The sequence below is a fragment of the Delphinapterus leucas genome, chromosome 9 (assembly GCF_059928025.1).
Source record: "Delphinapterus leucas isolate spDelLeu-1000000601 "Yukka" chromosome 9, BTC_Dleu_Yukka2, whole genome shotgun sequence".
NCBI lineage: Eukaryota > Metazoa > Chordata > Mammalia > Artiodactyla > Monodontidae > Delphinapterus > Delphinapterus leucas.
This window is the reverse complement of record NC_143137.1, coordinates 13,792,941-13,813,594: the sequence shown is the minus strand read 5'-3', so window position 1 is coordinate 13,813,594 and position 20,654 is coordinate 13,792,941. Positions and strand designations below refer to the sequence as shown.

General features: G+C 38.5%; 1 protein-coding gene across 6 annotated transcripts in view; it reads right to left on the bottom strand.

Annotated features, from left to right (window-relative positions):
* Positions 1 to 20,654, bottom strand: part of KDM7A (lysine demethylase 7A) — an 80,780-nt gene that overhangs the window by 19,587 nt on the left and 40,539 nt on the right. For 4 of the 6 annotated variants that reach the window (XM_089917321.1, XM_022579766.3, XM_022579761.3 and 1 more), the window contains exons 3-11: positions 20,467 to 20,584; positions 17,180 to 17,340; positions 14,985 to 15,126; positions 14,514 to 14,700; positions 13,140 to 13,302; positions 9,586 to 9,673; positions 8,188 to 8,294; positions 4,789 to 4,880; positions 2,425 to 2,514 (exon numbers count right to left, since the gene is read on the bottom strand). In XM_089917321.1, the coding sequence (XP_089773447.1) occupies positions 2,425 to 2,514; positions 4,789 to 4,880; positions 8,188 to 8,294; positions 9,586 to 9,673; positions 13,140 to 13,302; positions 14,514 to 14,700; positions 14,985 to 15,126; positions 17,180 to 17,340; positions 20,467 to 20,584 (1,148 nt within the window). The remainder of the gene's footprint in view (positions 1 to 2,424; positions 2,515 to 4,788; positions 4,881 to 8,187; positions 8,295 to 9,585; positions 9,674 to 13,139; positions 13,303 to 14,513; positions 14,701 to 14,984; positions 15,127 to 17,179; positions 17,341 to 20,466; positions 20,585 to 20,654) is intronic. The other 2 variants (XM_089917319.1, XM_089917322.1) reach the window with 2 other exon arrangements.

Here is a 20,654-nt window from a genome sequence, read left to right as displayed (position 1 = left end):
CACACAGGTTGCTTATAACAGTTTTATTCATAATGGCCAAATCTGCATATAACCCAAATATTCATCAACAGAAGAATGGAAAACAAACTGTGGTATATTCATTTAACCGAATACTACTCAGCAATGAAAAAGAACTACTGACACGTGCAACGTGAATGAATCTCAAAAGTCTTATGTTTAAAGAAGCCAGACACAAAAACACTACATGCTGTATGACTGCCTTTATCTGAAATTCAAAAATAGGCCAAATTAATCTATGATACAGCAGGACAGGTCAGAACAGTGGTAGCTATGATAGTCCAGGACTGAATAGAAGGGGGGCAAGAAATGACCTTCTGGGGTGATGCAGATGTTTTTTAGCTCAACTGGGGTAAGGGTTACACAGGTATATACTTTTGTCAAAACTCGAATTGTACTTTCATGACCTGTGCGGTTTCACTGTATGTAAAAAGGAAAAAGCTAATTGGGAGCTCCGTGTGAGTGGGGCTTTATCAACTGATGGGTTTCACTATAGGAATCTGGGTTGTTCCATCTGAAGGTTTCAAATTGTCAACATCAGTGGATCTTCTTCTTGGCCTGGGAGGTACAGGCCAGGCTGCCAGTGTTTTGGGGAGCCACGTGGAAGAAGAATCATTCACTATGTAGATTGTCACTTAATCCTCTTGTTTTCAGTACGGTACCCATCTCCCTCAGCTGGGTTCAGTGGCCAAAGTCCAGTCTCAAGTTCAACCTCTAAAAAATTAAATCTCTAGTTTTTTGCATGTGTTAAAGGCAGGGATCTGGAGGTCAATTTATTTCTTAAATAGACCTTTAATCAATCCTGCTTTCAACCCCACCTCCACTCTCATATTCAGAGGGTCCTAGTTTCCCTGATTGCTGAACTTTTTGAAGGTTTTACTGTACAAATAAGATCTGCTCTGGTCTTCTCCCATCGCCCACACAGGTTTCAGCTCGCTCTGGTCTGCTAAGTCAGTTACCACTTGAACATTTGCTTTCCAGCTTCCAAAATTTACTTTATTAAAATAATGCTAAGTCAAGGGATATGCCGGTTAGAAAGCATGAACTATTTACACTTCCAACCAGCAGCACAAAAATAAAGAATTTTATCTTTGCCAATCTGATAAATGATCATTTGAAATCATAAATTATGTGGCAAAATGTACTTGAATACTTTTTCGCATACTGAGAATATTTTTCATCTTTTTATTGGATTGGCCATTTCTATGTCTTCTTTGGTGAAATACCCGTTTATATTTTCTTTGTACATTTCTCTACTGCCATTTTGCTTCCTTCTGTTCTCCCTACCCTCCAATTAAAAAAAACAAAAACCCCAAAACAACAAAAAAACACTTTGTTGACTATCTTTGTCCAATTATTCTTCCAAGTATATTTTACCATTTTCAATATGTGATACTAATTTGGAATTGACATATTTCAGAAATGACACTCCCATTTATTCAACTATAGTTTTATTTCTCTTAGTAAAGATTTATAGTTTTTTCATACAGACCTACACCTTTCTTATTGAGTTTATTCTTAGTTTTGGTTGTTATTATATATGATATTTATATATGTATCCATTTACAAATATATTTAAGATTAAATATGTGACTTTTGATTTTAAAAATCCATTTATATGCAGCTCTTCAAAAACAGAAAATAATTTCCTACCATATCTGAACATATTGAGAATTACATGAAATACTCTATCCAAGGATATTAAACCCAACATTTTAATATTTCTTAGACGTACACCTCTTTTCATTCCCCCAAACACAGCCCTAATCTGAGCTGTGTCAATTAGCCGCCATTCCTCCACTTAATTTCCTTTCAGTTCAAGCTGGATACTAACAGAACCACCTTCCTCAAGAATTCCTTTAACTAAAACCCCCTTTCTTTAATACCTAGACTAGCTCTAATTAATAAATTAAAACACCTAATCTAAGACTTCATGGGCTTCTATCAAAGGGCATTTACCTAAACGAGTTGCTGTAATATTTTCACTCAAGTGGATCTCCTTGCCCTACCTTACTTGTGTCATCCCTCTTTCCAATTCAGTTTCACCCAGCTCTTACTCATCTTACCTTTTCTCTTTCTTTCATTTCTTAACATGTATTCATCTCTGCATTGCAGAAATGAATGAGATCTGAAAGTTTTGTTTATGCTGTATTTTTTTTTTTTTTTTTTTTGGAGTAACCTGAAGTAACCCGGTAACTGCTTCCTTATTACTTCACTATGATACAATACTCCAGATTTCTCCGTAGGACTTTGGGAGCCTGAAAACCTGAGACTCCTTCCAAGACACAGTGCATTCTATTTCTTCTAAGAGTGTCAGGGCTTTCCAATGTTTGTAGTGTGGTGGTAGATCCAAGTGCTTCTCAGAGCAGAGTAACCAGGCATTTAGATGATAGTTTCTACTCTTACCTCTATTGCTCGAATTACTTTAGAAAGTTCTTTAATAAGATGTCCAGGTCTAACATTGTCTGGAATTTCAAAGGCATGTTCAGATACAAGCTGTATTTGGATTAACAAAGATAAGACAACCAAAGTTACTTACATTTTAAGATGTAAAAACTAATTTACTAAATCAATTTTCAGGTTCTCTAGATTTTACAGACAAGGTCAAATACCCACAAGTCAGGTCTCAGAGCTCATGTGGTTGGTTTCATATCTTCTAAGGAGATCCTTATTAACTCATAAAATCCTCTTACCTTGAGTTAAAAATGGACTTGTCTTACTGTAAATTTTGTTCTATATGGACTCTACACCTCAAAGCCTACTGTAATTCTAACTACTACTATAATTAGTAGAGAAACTAACTAAATCTAATTCATAATACGTAAGGATCTGTAAGGGGGAACTCAGGCACTAAAATAGTCCTAGTTTCTCATGAGAAATCTAATTCGCCAAGTTTTTTTCTTTTCACAGTGAAAGCGAAATAGGGAAAAGATCCCATCCACAGGAAGGAGGAATTAATTACCATATCTACTGAACTGCAAACTGCTGTCATTATTATGTCTATTTCCAAATATTAATCTGTATATCTAAGAAAGTTTTGACCTTTTGGGCACACTTAAGGTACTAATTGTTACTTCTGCTTTACATCCTCTCCTTGGTTTAGCATAATTTGTTAAAACAAACTAATGACATCAAGATACAGTTGAGTACTTTACGAGTGTTGACTCATAAATCCTTTCAACAACACTCTGACAGAGATACTATTAGGACTCTCACTTTACAGTTGAGGGCCTCAAGCACAGGTTAGCGGTTTATTAGCAGCATTGCTAAGGCTTGAATCCAAGCCTCTGACTCCAGAGTTCACGCTCTAAGCCACTATGCTAAGCTACCTCTCATCTTAGAGCAAGGTGGACAGTTAACTGCAAACATCGTGCTTTTAAAAGTGCACTTCAAGTGCAATGAATTAACAGTATGTATTATTTGATGAGTTTTACTGTGCATCAAAATCACCTACAAAGTCTGTTAAAAACAGAGGTTCAGATCCTATCCCAGATCAATTAAATCAGAATCTCTCGGGAAAGAAGCAGGGAGTTTATTTTTTAAAAACTCTAAAGGCAATTTTGATAAACAGACAAGTTTGAGAACAACTTGCCTACAGCCTTCAGAAGGAAAAGAATGACATGGTTTTTGCAACATACCCTTTATTTTGTTTTTATCTTTTTATATACTATATACTTTTGTAATCTGTTTATGCCTTTACTTGTCATTTAGATGATGACATCTTTGACATTGGAAGACATGATTTTTATTTTCCTGAATGCTTCCTTCCACAGTGCCCTTACTCTTAATGGATATGCAGCAATGATAATAACGTGAAAGGGAGCATAAAATTATTGGGAGGGTAACCTATTAATTACTGTCTCCCAATATCTTTTAAGAGGGGGATTTTTATTTCTGGTGGACATTTGAGAAATTAGCATGGGAATGTATTTTCATCAGCTCAACTATTTATCATTTATTAAAACATTGTGTGTAAAGTTCCAGGAAGGAAATGAAGATTAGAAAGTCCCTGTTTTTCAAGAGCTTATAAACGTAGACAAGAGGACATGGACACATTACTTTATGGACATTACTTTTAAGCCCACTGGCACAAGAGATATGCTACGGACGCATAAGGAAAGGACATACTGCTTCCAAATGGAGACCTGGGATGACCTCTTAGAGGTGGTGGGATTCAAATGCAAACTAGACCACATTTTAGGGAAAAATGGAAATCTCCTGCTTGAACCTTGACCTCTCTTTTCCTTCGTTCTTACATAAGACTAGCAGAGGGATAACAGCATAGGCTTTGCAAACACAGAGACTGAGCTTTGATCCTAGCTCCACCAGTTGTCTTGGGCAAGTTCTTAAGCTCTGAACCTCAGCTTCCCCATATGTAAAATGGGGATACCAAGAGTACCCCAACCTCATATAGTTGTTTTGAAGAGTAAATGAGTTTATGGATAGAAAAACTAAGCACAGTGGTTAGCACGCTATGTGAGCTCAAAGTTATATATTATTATTCTATATCTACATGTTCATTTCTTAGTCAATATCCTAGATATACTCAAATTTACTTTCTTTTTGAGGTTAAAAGAAATACCAAGGTACTTCATTCTCATAAATATAAACATAAACCAGCACATTTGTATATACTGTCCAATAAAATGCAGGTTGTACTTAAAGCATGATTTCCATTCCTTCTACTACTCCAAAATAACATAAGGGCTCTGTTTACCTGAACTTGCCATGTAAAAATTAACAATTAATTCACCAAAGACAACTACTTACTTCTTTTTTCATCCATAATTTTAAAGCAGTATGCAGCGCTTTCACTCCCTGTACTAGGTAAGTCTGAGGCTGGAAACCATCTTCTCTCAGTTCTGTGGCAATGAAGTTGAGGGGGAAAGGAGTTAGTGCTCTGCGACAAAGGGATTAACTTTAGGTTTTGAGTAACCACCAAATAGCAAACAAGTTAATGGAGAAATAATAAACAATCAGTTGAAAAGGTGAGAAAGAAAAAGAAACAGTATTACATTAAATGTAGTTGTACTAAATGCTCCAGTTAAAAGAAAGCTCACACAGGCCACAAGAGGATCAGCAGGAATCTACTCACAACAAGTCTAAGAATGGACACAATTAAACTAGTTTAGTGAGCGACACGGTGATAAAACTGAAGAAAAGGATTTCACAAAAGTCAGGACGGTGGTTCTCTCTAGAAGGGAAGGAGGAGGGTGCAATGGGAAAAATAACTGGGCCTCTCTAAGGTAGCAGCAAGGCTGTTTTTGCTTACTTTGGGTAGAGCTGACCTGAGTGACAGCTGTGCAATTCTTTCAACTGTACGAGAGAATATGTGTACGCAGTGTGACTATGACTGACTGACTATGGGCATGACATACTACGTTATTGTAAAGGCAAATACACATACACACATACAAATGTCTCTTCTGGGTTTTAAAACCAAATTGATTATCTAAAACTCATGCAAAATATATTAGAGGTGGTCTCAAATTCAGGTAAGGTGAAACAAAAGCAAAAGATCTCGCTTCTCCTCAGTGTTTAATTTACTTACATGAGCCCAAAATTGGTTCACTGTTTTATTATTACTAACACTAAACACAGTTAAGAGTTTCATATAATCCACACTTATTTAACCCATCATATAAACCTTATTAACAGCCTGAGCTGGAAGATAACAGGCCATACTAGAAAGTTAAAGGGTCAGGAATAAAAAAACAACATAATGTGGGGTAACAAGACCACCATTCCTGCTTCCAGGATGAATCCTAAGACAATGGCAATTGGTATAGTGGTCATCTGGCTCTAGCCTTAGTGGGACTGGACTGACTCACTAATATTGCCAGGTAGCCTGTACTGATATAGATGACAAAATGGAAACATTTTAAAACCTCACCTACAAATATCCTTTTACAGTAATCGAGGTTTTTTTTAGGTTTTTAATGTATAGGTTCATGTTTTCAGTGAGACCTCAATATTTCTGAACTCTCAATGGTCTAAAACAAAGGTTAAATCGTTATTTTAAGACTGAACAATTTGCTGCTTGTGGCTGCAAGGGGAACAGCAAGAGTTTGTCTTTTAGATAAATTTTTAATTTGTTCTAAAAAGTCGACTGATGAGCCCCTCTTAGACATTAAGGAAAAAGCATTACCCCAGGTGTGTATGTATGTCAGTGTGTGTGTGTGTGTGTGTGTGTACGTGTATGTGTTAGTGAGAAGAGAAAGATGGAAAAAGTGCTCTGAATTTTCTGAATATTGAATTGCCAAGCTCTTACCTGGAGAGTTCAGTAATTGGGTTTTATTTCCAGAAAATAAGGACATTTGTAAGTGTTTTTATAAGTGTTCCTATTTTCCCAGGCTTCTACTTGAATAGGAGACTATGAAATTTACTGTCCAGTATTTTACTGAAAATCATATATTGCAACTCTATGGATCTACTGTGACATCCCTGCAGCCAAGAAAAATACCCAAGAGCACTATTCCTCCCCATCCACGGGATCCCACCTCCATCCTGTACAGCTGCACCACTGTCAAGACACCTACCTCTACACAGTGCTACAAGGTGTGAGACGGGGTTCTACTGCTCTTTCCTTCCAAAGAAAGTGAGCTTTCCCCAGCCCCCCTTTTAAGGAAAGAAATCATAAATGATTTTTATCATTTAATTCCGTGCATGCCATCCTGGGAAATAAGTTATTGGTAGTTTTTTTTCCTTTTACCTTTTCTTCTTGTGTAACATTTAAATGGGGAAGACCCCCAAATGTTTAGACTAGACTTTATTGTTTAATCTGTTTATATCTCTTCTTCTGGGAGTTAATTATAATAGTAGCACTGGGACTTCCCTGGTGGTGCAGTGGTTAAGAATCCGCCTGCCAGTGCAGGAGACACGGGTTCGAGCCCTGGTCCGGGAAGATCCCACATGCCGCGGAACAACTAAGCCCGTGTGCCACAACTACTGAGCCCGTGCTCTAGAGCCCACGAGCCACAACTACTGAGCCCGCATGCCACAACTACTGAAGCCCCCGCGCCTAGAGCCCGTGCTCCACAACAAGAGAAGCCACCGCAATGAGAGCCCGCGCACTGCAACAAAGAGTAGCCCTCACTTGCCGCAACCAGAGAAAGCCCGCGTGCAGCAACGAGACCCAACGCAGCCAATAAATAAATTAATTAAATAATTTTTAGAAATATAGTAGCACTACTGGCAAACTGACTAGGAAAGTCAGACAACACAAAAACCAGATGGACTGTATTTTCACGGGCATAAGTGCACAAAAAGCAAAAAATAGATAAAAGTGGAAGTTACAGTGAGTCTCCAACTTGACTGCTCAAAGATTATTAAACCAGTAATAAAACATCAAAATCTGAAATTCCACATAAAAGAGGTGGTACCTTTCAAGTTTAAAGGGATATATTTCCCACCTCCCTTGAAAAGAGCCATTTTTCTTCAACTATAGATGCATAGCCTGACACTAGCTGGTTTGTGCTAACAGGTGCCTTATACTGGCCACATAATGGTCATAATGGTAATGGCACAGACACCACCTGATTCACTCAGGACATGAAAATTATTCCCTCGATTTTTTAAAAGCAAATGTTTGGGAACACATACTAGGTAACAGTCCCTTGGCTTCAGCTGCATTTTGTTAGTGAGGCACTTTTACGTGCCTGATACTGTGTGCAGATGACTAAAGTCCCAGAGAAAGGAAAATTTTTCAATATTACCTATGTGGTTCTGATGCAGCTCTTCATATATCTGATTTTTATGCCTATCGACTAGAGATTTTCTAATTTGCTAAAAAGGTTCTGAACAGAGGAAAATCATGCATTTAAAAAACAAAATAGGGGGCTTCCCTGGTGGTGCGGTGGTTGAGAGTCCACCTGCCGATGCGGGGGGCACGGGTTCGTGCCCTGGTCCGGGAAGATCCCACATGCCGCGGAGCGGCTGGGCCCGTGAGCCATGGCTGCTGAGCCTGCGCGTCCGGAGCCTGTGCTCCACAACAGGGAGAGGCCCACGTACCACCAAAAAAAAAAAAAAAAAAAAAAAAACGAAAAACAAAATAGGGACAATAGCCACACCACATTTTACAAGGGGCCTCTCTTTCTATGAGTGGCTTTTAGTGAATTTAGAAGTATCATGCATCATATGAAACAACAAAATGTACAGATTATTTATTACCTTTTAGGGTCTCCAGCAAGTTTTTGGCTACAAACCAACATATGGCTTCAAAGAAAGGGAATTTGAAAAGATCTGGTGTTTTTAGCCTTTTTTCCATCTCATAACACCTAAATAAATAAGAGTTGAAGAAATTTAATATTAATATTAGCATTTCAAAGTTAAATGGAGACAATCAACTTAACTAAAATAAGCAGCCCACGACGTATAAGACCAATCGAGTAGTGCACATCGCTCAACACCACCACACGTGGGTAAGACTGAGCTGTGATCTTACTCAGGTCCGCCCTTAACAGGTTTGACAGGATGCTGAAGAATTTACAGTGGGCTTCAAAAAGATCACCCCTTGGGATCTGTAGCCTAGTTTTAACAGAAGGAATTTTACAAGGGTTCCACTATAATAAACAGAACGATGTGTTTAGAAACCAGCTGCCTGTGTTGGACAGCCCTGCAACACCCTCTCATGGCATTTTCTTTAGGCTCTACTAAGCATTCAAGCTCAGGACCACACTTGGCAAGGGTCAAGGTGAGAAGACCTGTGAGAAACCACAGCTCGCCACAGGGTGAGTCTTCCGTGGGGGTCCTTGCAGCAGTCCACACAGCCAGGAGCCGTCTTTCCCCAGGGACAGCTCAGGTATAAAGAAACAAGATTCGTACTTGGCAAGTGTGGGAGCTGCCCTAGCTTAAAGCTTCATACCTCCCATAAGAGCCAGAATCTCTTGTAATAACTCCACAGATGCATGGCTTCCGGGGCTCCCCAGGGGCAGGCCAAGTTATAACAGTCACACTCAGGAAAGCCCAAAGACATGGCTTCCTACTAGGTATTCCTAGTTCTGCCAGTACTGATGCGGTTTATCAATCGGGAATCATTTTACCATAAGCAATGTTGCCTTGGAACATTCTTCTCTCATTAGGCTACCAGGGGAAGTTATTACCCAAAGGTCAAATTCTCATGCAGAAGGGGAAATAGCTGTTAATCCTTTACCACAGCAAAGTTAAAGCAGGTGTTTTGACAACGATCCTAACTTAGGGTTGCTCTGCCCCAGCAGCATATGTCACACCTGAGTCTGACTGGTTTTAGTTCAATTCCCTCACTGTAAAAATAGCCAAAGGACAGCCTATCCATTTCTACAAAATTTTGAAATTTGGGGAGATATCTAATCTCAAATGGAATAAATTATTCTTTTTGTTTTAGATTAGCAAAGCATCAAGGTGTTCTCCTGTCAAAATCTTAAGACAATACTTTTGTTAAAAGTTCCTAATAATTTCTCAGGGCCTATCTCCATGAGATCTCAATTAAGTATGTTGCTGAATTTTTTTTTTTTTTTTTTTTTTTTACTTTTAGAACTAAGTCCTATTTAAGAAAGGACAAAAGATCCTTTAAATACTGATGACACAAACCTGAGCTGCATGCCAATGTTAAGGTTGTGCAGAAAGTTCCCCCCAAAAGCCATACAGTCCTGAGAAGTGAGCACAGCATGAATCCACCCTGAAATGGTTAAAAGTATATAAATCAGTGATTTTTCAATATTCAAACCACACAAATGTGATATATACCTATTTTAAGAAACACAAAATATCAAAATCAGTTTACCTCATACTTCAGTGCTAGAGAAGCTAATGTCTATTACCATCTAGAGGTTCAATGATTCAAATATGTATTAAATGCCTATTATATGCCAGCCTCTGTGCTGTGTTTAAGATAAATGGATTGACCGAATTAGACAAAATTACGGTGCAGGATAGGTGAAGGTTTTTGTGGTTGTTGCTGTTTAGTTTTTTAGCTTAAAAACACAATCTACTTTATATTAAAGATTTTACTCTGAGACAAGTCAAATCTGGTTAGAGTGAGGCAAGCGCGTTTTCATTAAATGAACAACGGGACTGGCTGGGCGCTTTGCCTCCCTAGTGTCATCCTGAAACAAGTGTCCTTAGGGACCAAGCAGAGGAGGATCAATGGAACTCAACCTGGGACCTTCCTCTAAGAAAGAAAAAGTAGATCACCCGCATTTCATTAGGCAGGATTATGGTCCTATAAATATAAATGCTGGCAATCAAAATGATATTTTCCCACAAAGTCAAAATGTTTTCCCATAAAAATGTTTTCAAAGCGAGGCTCATTTCTGAGATGATGCTAAACTTTTGAAAGAAAGGTCCGTAGACTGAACATAAAGACTTCATATAAACATAAATCAATATACACACATACGTCTGCATGTAAAAGTTGACTGTTAAAATAGACAGATCCCATTTTCCTTATACTTTTCATATTCTGATCCCTCATTGTGCTGTAACACAATATCAAAAAACTCCCCCCAAGACTGGCTTTCAAGTGGTGACCATGTGTGTGCTCAAAGGCACAAAGCCTTGAGCTTGACCCTGAAATCACAAATTTGAAGTCTCTGCTGGCTTCAAATTCTGTAGATCAGTGGTCCTCCATGGAGGCGGTACCACCTGTAGAGTGTGATCTAGACAGTTTGGTGGACTTTTTTTTGTCACAGTGATCAGGAGGCACTACTGTCATTTTGCGAGCGGGAGCCAGGGATGCAACATGCAGGACAGTTCCACACAGTAAGAAACTGTCCTCCATTAGTCAGGACTTTCAAATTTCTGCTGGGCATTCAGACAGGTGCAAAATCTGTTATTAACTGCCTGAGCCCAGAAACTATAACTCCATTCATATGAAACAAGGATCTTTTGCATGGTTTGGGCACAATTTTCCAGGAATACAACTAGGTAGCCTGTAAACTGAAGGAAGTGTATCAGTTGCCAACTACCTTGGGGGGAAAAAAAAAAAAATCACACTATCTACGGCAGCAGTTCTTCAAGTGTGGTCCCCAGACCAGCAGCACCAGCCTCAGCCGGGAACTTGTCAGAAATGCAAATTCTCAGGCCCACCCCAGAGCTACTGAATCAGAACCGCTGGGGTTAAGGCCCAGCACTCTGCGTTTTAATAAGCCCTCCAGGTGACTCTGATGGTCAATGAAGTTTGCGAACCATTAATCCACACCAGAGCTACAGACTTTGAACTACCAATTACACACCTGTACTGGTTAGCTGGCCTGTGCATCATCCTGACCTGTAATGCTGCTGTGCCTGAGCGGGGACATTGCACAAGGGTGGGTTCTTATAAATTACTTTTAATTTCTTCTTTATATTCTAATTAGGTCATTACATCAATAGGGGGGGGAATTACTGGTGCAGGAGGTTATATTAATGATAAGTGTGAATTCAAGATTTTTGAAGTGGGCATAACAAAATATCTGTTATAAGAGGGAGCTCTGGGGGGCTTTAAGGGAGGGGCTTTAAGGGAGGAGCTTAGCCCATTCACAGTGAAAATATTGATACGTATCTAGATTTATGAATTCTGGTAGTTCTAGGCATTGATTCATTCATTTGCTCAACACCTACTTCTTATTATATACTCCAGAGGCAAGGTAAGAAAGCAGGGCCTGTAACAGATCCTTGCAAGCTGTGTAGCCATTAAGGTCACCCAAATCAGAAGAACACAATTCTCAAAACCACTGACCTGGAGAGTCCATACTCTGCATTTAGTCACGTCTCAAAATGACAGACCTGATACCTATACTTGAGGCTATAGCTAAGGCTGGTACTCAATCCCTTCCTAGGGTCCCTCAAAACAGACTCATTGCCTCCTAACTGCCCCAGGACAGCTGCCCAGATTCTTACAGCAGGCTTGGGCCTTTGACATCAATGTAGAGCTGACCAGTTAAAATTAAAGGGAATTTCATCAAAATTTTATGCAAAGGACATTATCAAGAAAATGAAAAGACAACCCACAGAATGGGAGAAAATATTGCAAATCATATATCTGATAAGGGTCTAGTGTACAGAATATATAAAGAATGCTTACAGCTCAACAATAAAAAGACAACCCAACATAAAAATGGGCAAAGCATTTAAATAGACATTTCTCCAAAGAAGATATACAAATGGCCAATAAGAGAAATGCTCAGCATCATTACTCATTAAGGAAATGCAAATTAAAACCACAATGAGATACAAGTACTTCACACCCACTAGAATGACAAAAATAAAAAAAGATAACTACAGTGTTGGTGAGGATGTAGAGAAATTGGAACACCTGTACATTGCTGGTGGGAATGTAAAATGGTGCAGCCACTAGGAAAACAGTTTGGCAGTTCCTCAAAAAGTTAAACATCATTAAACCATATGACCCAGCAATTCCACTACTAGGTATATATAACCAAGGGAAATGAAAACAAACCTGCACACAAAAACTTTCACACAAATGTTCAAAGCAGCGCTATTCGTTAAGAGCCAAAAAGTGGGAACAACCCAAATGTCCATCAACTGATGAAGGGATAAATGAAATGTGGTACATCCATGCAATGGAATATTATTTGGCCATAAAAGGCAATGAAACACTGACAAGGGCTACAACATGGATGAGCCTAGTAAACATGATGCTAACTCAAAGAAGCTAGATACAAAAGGCCACGTATTATATATGAAATGCCCCAAATAGGCAGATCCGCAGAGACTGAAAGCACACTAGTGGTTGCTAGGGGCTCAGAGGGGGGGAAATGTGGAGTGACTGCTAATTGGCATGGGGTTTCTTTTTGAAGTGATGAAATGTTCTGGAATTAGATAGGGGTAGGGTTGCACAGCCCTGTTAATCTACTAAAAACCATTGAATTGTACACTTTAAAAGGGTGAGGATTACGGTAGATGAATTTTTCTAAATAAAAATAAAGGTGAAGGCAAATGACATAAAACACAATGCCAAAACAAGTCCTGACTACAAGAGAAGCCCTCTAAGGCACAAAGAAGTGAAAAGTCCAAGATCAGAATCATCTCTCGGGCTATGCAAAACTACTTTCCAAACACATTAAAGTCAGAGATTTCAATCAAAAGCTGACTCCATGTGATGAGTATCCACTATGGGGAGCGGGATGGGATTAAAACCTTACCTGTAGGAACAAATAAGGTATGTCCCTGCTTTACCACACATTTGTAGCATTTATCCACCTTATCTCCAAAGAACACTTCACTCTGGGTCACAGATGAACTCCAAGATTCATAGAGTGCCAAATTGTCATCTGTTGGCTTTATCAAATAAAAAACCTTCTCGCCCTAGGAGGAAGTAATCACACTATTTTTGAAAAAGGAAATGCCATTCTAGGATGGCCTATATTGATGTAATTTCCCAATACAATGTTCTAAATTAAATTAGATAATTATCAGATTTTTTTAAGGCTCAAAAAGACATATTTCACATACCTGATCAATAGCTATTGCCCTTAATAAGCATCTTCAAAGGAGCTAAGGCTCCCGTCTCAAATACGACAAGGGGTCAATAAAGCAGGGATGGAGAAATAGTTACAAGAGAGGAGGGTAAAGAATCACAAACATCCTACTGATCTCATTTTCAAGGCAGAGAAGTAAATACATGTTAATAGGCCCCAGGTTACAGAGAGTCATCTCTGCAAACTTCGCCCTTTCTCCTAAGACATATAATAATACAATTATTTTTAAAGATCTGTGAATAAACTTTCTTGAATGAACTAACCCTTTGCTTTCTCACGGAGGAAAGGAAGAGGAGCTCAAGGGCACAGCATCAAACACAGTCCAGAGCATTGCTGATGCACAGGCATGTGATACTGACGAAGATTTGGCTCTAGATCAGCACTGCCCGAAAGAACCTTCTGTGGCGATGGAAATGCTCTACATCTGTGCTACCCAATATAGCAGTTATGAGCCCTATGTGGCTACTGAGCACCTGAAATGGGGTTAGTGCAAATGCGGAACTGAATTTTAAATTATAGTTGATTATTTAAATGTAGCCACATGTGCCGAGTGGCTACTGTACGGAATAGCACAGTTCCAGATAAAGCAAGGTGAATATAAGCGCCTGAGGAGAATTCGTATTTTTATGGGCATTCCTGACTTATCCAACTAGCTGTCTTTAGCCTCACCTTAAGGTCAGAAGCAATTATTACTATAATTTTGCTCCTTCTCAGGTATTAGATTCAGGGATTAACTGGTAACTGACTAGCGGGAAGAAGAAACAAAAAGAGACAAAAGGCTAAAAGAGATTAATTTATAAGATGGGGGCAAAAAAAGGGAATCTATATAAATTAAGAATTCATGGCTCCTCCATTACTTGCGATTAAAAAAAGAAAATCATAATGCTTCTGTAAGTATTTAAAATGACAGCTCCCACTGAAAAAGTACAAAACACTTCCCTCTTTACAAATGTCATTTACAGCAAATGAATACACCCGTGGAAAAATAAGACTGTACGTTTTTGTGATTAAGTGAACAAAGAAATACCCCAGGCTTACCCAGAGGACATGGTACCAAACTGAAGTCCCACCAAAGTCAATGTGGAAATCTGTGTAGCTGTCTTGAACTCCCATTAAGCAGTATTTCTGAACAAATGGCTTGGGAAAGACTGAATCATCAGGCCAATAATTTTCCACCCAGGAAAGTTTTCTGGCTATATCAGGAACCTCCACCAATTCAGACATCCTTTAAAAAAACAAACACACACATACACACACACCCACATCATGCAAATTAAAACTTCTTAAAATTTCATCTCCCATCTCAACCCAAACCAAGAAATTAACTGGAACTCACAGCTAACAGCAATACTTAAAGTTTGAGGGTACCAAAGCAAAATTTACAACATAGCTATATCACTGGACCACTTTAGAAGTCACAATGACGTCTTTTACTAAAAGAAATTCATCATTTAACTACATTTTAGCTAACGCTCAGAAGGCTAAACCAAAACGTCCAGAACTACTCACTTTGTATCTGAAAATTCAAGGCTGATCACATTTAACACTTTTGGTCTGTTAGGATTCATGAAGTATTTAACGTAATTGTGAAGTGTCATTTTGCTGTCTGCCTGCCTTGCCACATCAATGACATCTATCACTTTGTCACCACCTGCAGAGAAAAATTATAGTCTTATTATTGCGCTTAAGAATTTCATCAATAGACGCCCTACACAAAAATATTTTAAAGACTATATTTACTTGTATGATAATTAAGCCATCGATAAAAACTATATAGCCTAGACAAAGATTCTTCCGATACTTTTTAAGTCCAACTGGAACTTTTGAACAAAGGGATGACTTTTGAAAGAAAGAATAAAGCAATTAAGACAGAGCTGCATAATTAACACTGAGTGTAAAAAGTTATATGTTTACAAAGCTTTCTACACACCAATGATTTCTTGTGCAGCTCACGACAAAAATGCATATTACGTTGGTAGGTAACAACTGTGCCGCATTCCTCATGCATAAAATAAGGGGACTGACTTTTCCCTTTCACTTCTTTAACACCTAAGATTCTGAGTCCATCATTTTGGGAAACCAATCGGTCATTGGGGAATTAGTGAACAAATTAACCAGGACAAACAATTTCTGCTTGCCTGGTAGTGTCTTCTCTTCTAATATTCTGCTTCAAGAAAAAAATGAGTGGTTAGGAAGCAAAAACCAGTTCATATTAGGGCCTGTGAAATGAGTTCTGAATTGGGATTAATTTACAATTTTCCTATAAAATCATGAGGTATTGCTTGCTCAACACTGCATCACCCTAAAAAGCATAATTAGTTTTACAATGTCCTGTAGGATAAGGTGAAATTCAAAATATGGCAATACTTAATCTGAAATAGGAAACAAGTGACATTTTCTTACTTTAATGTAACTTTATATAAGTTAAGAAAGTATTGCTAAATAGACTATTTTATACTTACGAGGCAAAACAATTCTGTTAACTGAAGCATTCTGCAGTACTAAAAAGTTAGCTACCAAGTAGTATGAACGTTTTTCCTACACTTATATTACACTAGCCATTTACTTTACAGTGCTATCTATGTAAACAGGTTTAGGTGAAACCACAGCCTCATCCTCTAATTTATCAAATAATTCAAAACTAGCTGAATGTGAAGTCAGACAATTTAATTGGACTTCCTCAGTGAAACAATTATCAATGTCAACCAATGGATCAATAAAGGGACAAGTTCTCAGATACTTCACGCTCAGGAGATAACATACTCTAAAGAACAGACAGTTTGAGTCAAGATAGATTTGAGATCTAATCCTCAAATAATCTCTGTTTTGTTGACAAGGAATGAGACCTACATAGAGTCAGCTTTATCTCTAAATACCCTGATGCGAATGAAAAAAGTGACTGAAAATGTCAACAATATTGCAACAGGTGAAGGGTCTTCCACCTTGTTTCTTATACCTTTCCGGGCCTCAATATAAAAAATTAGGTCCAGGCATCGTTAAACGGCAGTATCACCAAGTCATTAATATAAAAACAGGTTTGAAAGTGAGCTCCTCTTTTTCACAGCCTTTCTCTAGGCAGCAGGAGGTCACTAAAGCAGGATGCAGAGATCTTGTACCGGGATGCTGCTACAGAGGCCTAGAACCACCCCGATTTCCCAAAGCCTTCTTCCTCAGTCTGCAGCTACCCCTCCATAATAACTGTTCCTAAGCAAGTATCAGGAAATTTTTTTTTTTTTTTTGCGTTACGCGGGCCTCTCACTGTTGTGGCCTCTCCCGTTGCGGAGCACAGGCTCCGGACGCGCAGGCTCAGCGGCCGTGGCTCAAGGGCTTAGCTGCTCCGTGGCATGTGGGATCTTCCCGGACCAGGGCGCGAACCCGTGTCCCCTGCATCGGCAGGCGGACTCTCAACCATTGCGCCACCAGGGAAGCCCGTATCAGTAAATTTGATGACAACAACAACAACAAAAGCAGTAGGATGAGGCGGAGTAAATAAAAATATGCAAAATGTTTTTTTCTGTCTTTCTGAACGTAAGTCTGCTGAGAAAAAAATAGTTTTCAACATAGGTAATACTGAATTTCACTTTTCCTGACCCAGAAACGGAACTAAAGTAACATCTCTTCATTCAACTTTTAGTATTTTTAGGATAATACCAATTTCACTTTTACCATGTTTTCCCAAGTAATTAAAGGAATCAAGTTCGTACCTACATAACGTTCCACGTCCATAACAGAAAAAGTAGGTGGAGGGAGCCTGAGTCCTAGATCATCTAATTTGGGGACCATAATAGGGACTTCAAATCCATGTTTCTCCAGGTATCTTTGTGTCAGCTGGCTGCCATGCATCTTTACAATGATTTCATCGGCACTAAGGAAAGCATAAGAGTAACATGTCATCTCTGTTGGTAAGTTCAGTTAAGAAAGATAATCTGGTAATGGGTTAATTCATATACTATATTATTATCTACATCAGTGGTTCTCAACCTATCATACCTAATTCTCCTTTTTATAACAAATGTTTTATAAAGCCCCTTTTAGTATTCTAAAGTAAAAGTCATAGATAATTACTTCAATCTACATATAATTGGAAAAATATATATGTATTATATAAAATGCCTTAACTATAACAAGAGAAAAAACAAATTAGTTTCCAGCAAAATACGTATTTCAACGTGTAAATGTTCAGGTAAACAACACTAGAAAATATAACAGAATAATAGGATGCTTACAATCGATTGTAACGAGTGGGTGGATTTAAAAGTAACAAGATCAGAAGCCACTCAACGCAAGCTGCATAGAAAACCAGAAGAGCAAAAGGGAGGGGGTACAGTAGAATAAAAGCTGGTTAGGATAAGTAAAAACAGACCAGATTTTATCTGGCTATAAAAGTCTACACAAATATTTGTTAGGCATTGCAAAGTCTCACCGGACACAGAACAATTCACGTTGTCCTGCACACTGGGGGATGACTAGCGTCTGTGGTCCCTACTCTTTGAGACAATGTCCAAATGCCCCAACTGAGAACTCCTGGTTTCAGAGATCTGCTATCACCAGTATTTAATAAATTTTAACACGCAGTCACCTTAAGCCACTAAAAAGGGTTGCTGAACCTCCAGCTGCCCTCTTTGATGATTAACACATTCTAGGCATTACACTTAAGTGTGGTTTGTCCCTTTTCACTATCCCCTATCTAACCACAAATCAAAGATCTCTTTAAATGGGGATATTCTAGATTTTATCTTCCAGTTGCTCACAGAATGCAGCTGCTATACATTCAAAGTTAAGTGCAACACTTGCATCATAGGTTAAGCACAACAGTTTCCATTTATACAGTCAGATCTTAACAGTCTTGATGTCATCTGTAGCCTAGGTGTCAAGGAGAAGACAGGAGAAACTGGGTCTCTGAATTACTGAGCTCAGATCTTCCCACCTTCTCAATAACAGAAGGTCAGTTTAAGGCCTAAAAAGATCAAAACAGACTTTTCTTGGATAGTCTTGTAAGTGGAGGGCTCAGAGCTCCTTCACCTGACTCACTGAGTTCTGTACTGCCTTCTATTTTCCCCATAAGCATCCACAAGTGTTCCTTCTTCCCCAACCTCTGAGAATTTAACAATTCCTTAAACTCCAACCTAAGGGAGAATCTTAAATCACTTGTACTCCTCCATCTTAAATGTCTGGTGCTTTACCTCCCCCCATTGATCAAAAATATGTAGATACAAGTGCTTAAAAATACAGGCACATCATTACTTACAAGAGGAAAAAACTGGACACAAACTAAACATACACCATAGTGGGACGGTTAAGTAAATTACGGGATATATATACATACACACAACACACACACACACAACTGCATACTACACAGCAGTTAAGGAGTGAGGTAAATTTGTGTATACACACAGAAAGATATCTATTAAACATAACAGTAAAAAAAGCAAGTTGCACAACATATGCATAATGTAACCCCATTTTATTTTTTAAAATTAGACGTATATATACATCCATACACCTATACACATAATTGTTTTAAAAGTTATCATTCATGTAAAAAAGGGTCTCAAAAGACTTTGTCTTAAAGTGGGGGGCTCGGGGTAGATAGCTGGAGTTCGCTTTATTTTATACACTTCTATCTTAATGACATGAAGTATGTATAATTTAGTTAATTATTGTCACCCTGCCGCGGTTTTAAATGATGTGGAGGTTTATGGAGTTACATTAAATAAAACCAAAGACCCTTAACTAGTGGTGAGTACAGTGTGGACACTTGTGACCGCCTCTGGAACCTGCTCACATCTGTGTTGAATACTTCGGCCGAGAAGCCACGGGAATCACTGGGCCAGGACTTTTAACACTACACTTTTGGGTTACAAGCCTATTTTAAAAAACGAAAGCTAAGGCTCCTCTCCCTGAAAAATTCACGTTCACATGTCAACTGTTTATACAATTTTAGGAAACTCACAAGCCTCTCTGAAGCCAGCCCATAGAGCCTGGCTGAAAACTCTGGCCCTGGGCTCCAAATCAATCAATGAAAATAAACAGACATTTCTCCAATGACTTTGAAACTCATAAAGGAGAATATCTGAGAATAAGGCCTTTAATATCACAAAAATCACGTGGTGATCACTGTGTTTCATTTTTTTTCTTTTCTCCCAGTACGTGAGGGAGCCAACAGTAGCTGCTTATCATTTATGTTTCTGTTTAAGGGAGGGGAACGGCCAGGTATCCTAAAGACTATGACAAAATAGGAAGGGTTTTATAGTTACATGATCTGAAATAATTCCATAATAGGCTGCAGGTGATATTGTGATTGAACTGTAAATTGTGCTTCCCCTTTTTAACAAGCCTGGATATGATCTCGTGTAAAAAGCCTATTAAGCATTATCACTTTAAATAGATGTCAGGCAGTGAGTAGGAAATGATCTAAATTAGCATGGTTAAATGCTGTATAATGCTTTTGACATTTGTTCTTTGAGCCACAGATAACTCAAATACTTTCCATTATCTTTAAAAAAAATAAAAAAGCCTAGTCCTGTTGCCACCAGAGGCTAAGCAATGGTTGTGGGGACTTCTGGCAGACGTAGGGTGGAGGCAGATAGGAAAATAACATAAGAAGAAAAGCAGAGTACGAAAACAGGTGTAAGAGAGGTGAAGGAGAAAGAGAAGCAGCAGCTGCACAACATAAGGAACGAAGCACGGGAATAAGTGCCTTAGATCAGTGTCTTTCAAACTTTTTGGACTGAGACCTACAGTTAAAATACATTTTTACCCAGTAATCCAGTACACATGCACATAACAAAGCTTCCATGAAACTGCTTATTTACTCCTATTACTTGCAATGTACCAATATTTTCTATTCTGTTTTATTTTCAAAAAGTAAAAAACTGATTAAGAATAATACTGGCTTGCAACCTGAAGTTTGAAAACGCTACTTTAGATAATATCACCTTATTGGGTAACATTCTTAAATGTTCTTTGGTCATAACAGGTTTCCTACCTTGGGAAGACTCGAGAACGTAATTCCTTCACAAAAGTTCTAGTTCCAGCCTGCACTGGTTTGGAACCATCATCAATTTCTGTGTAGTCGTGCCTGTGCCAGTTCCTCCTCTTTTTCACTGGATTTTTAGAAGATTAAAAAAAGAAAGCATTTTTGTAACTGGTGGTACTATGTACTTCCTATAATCA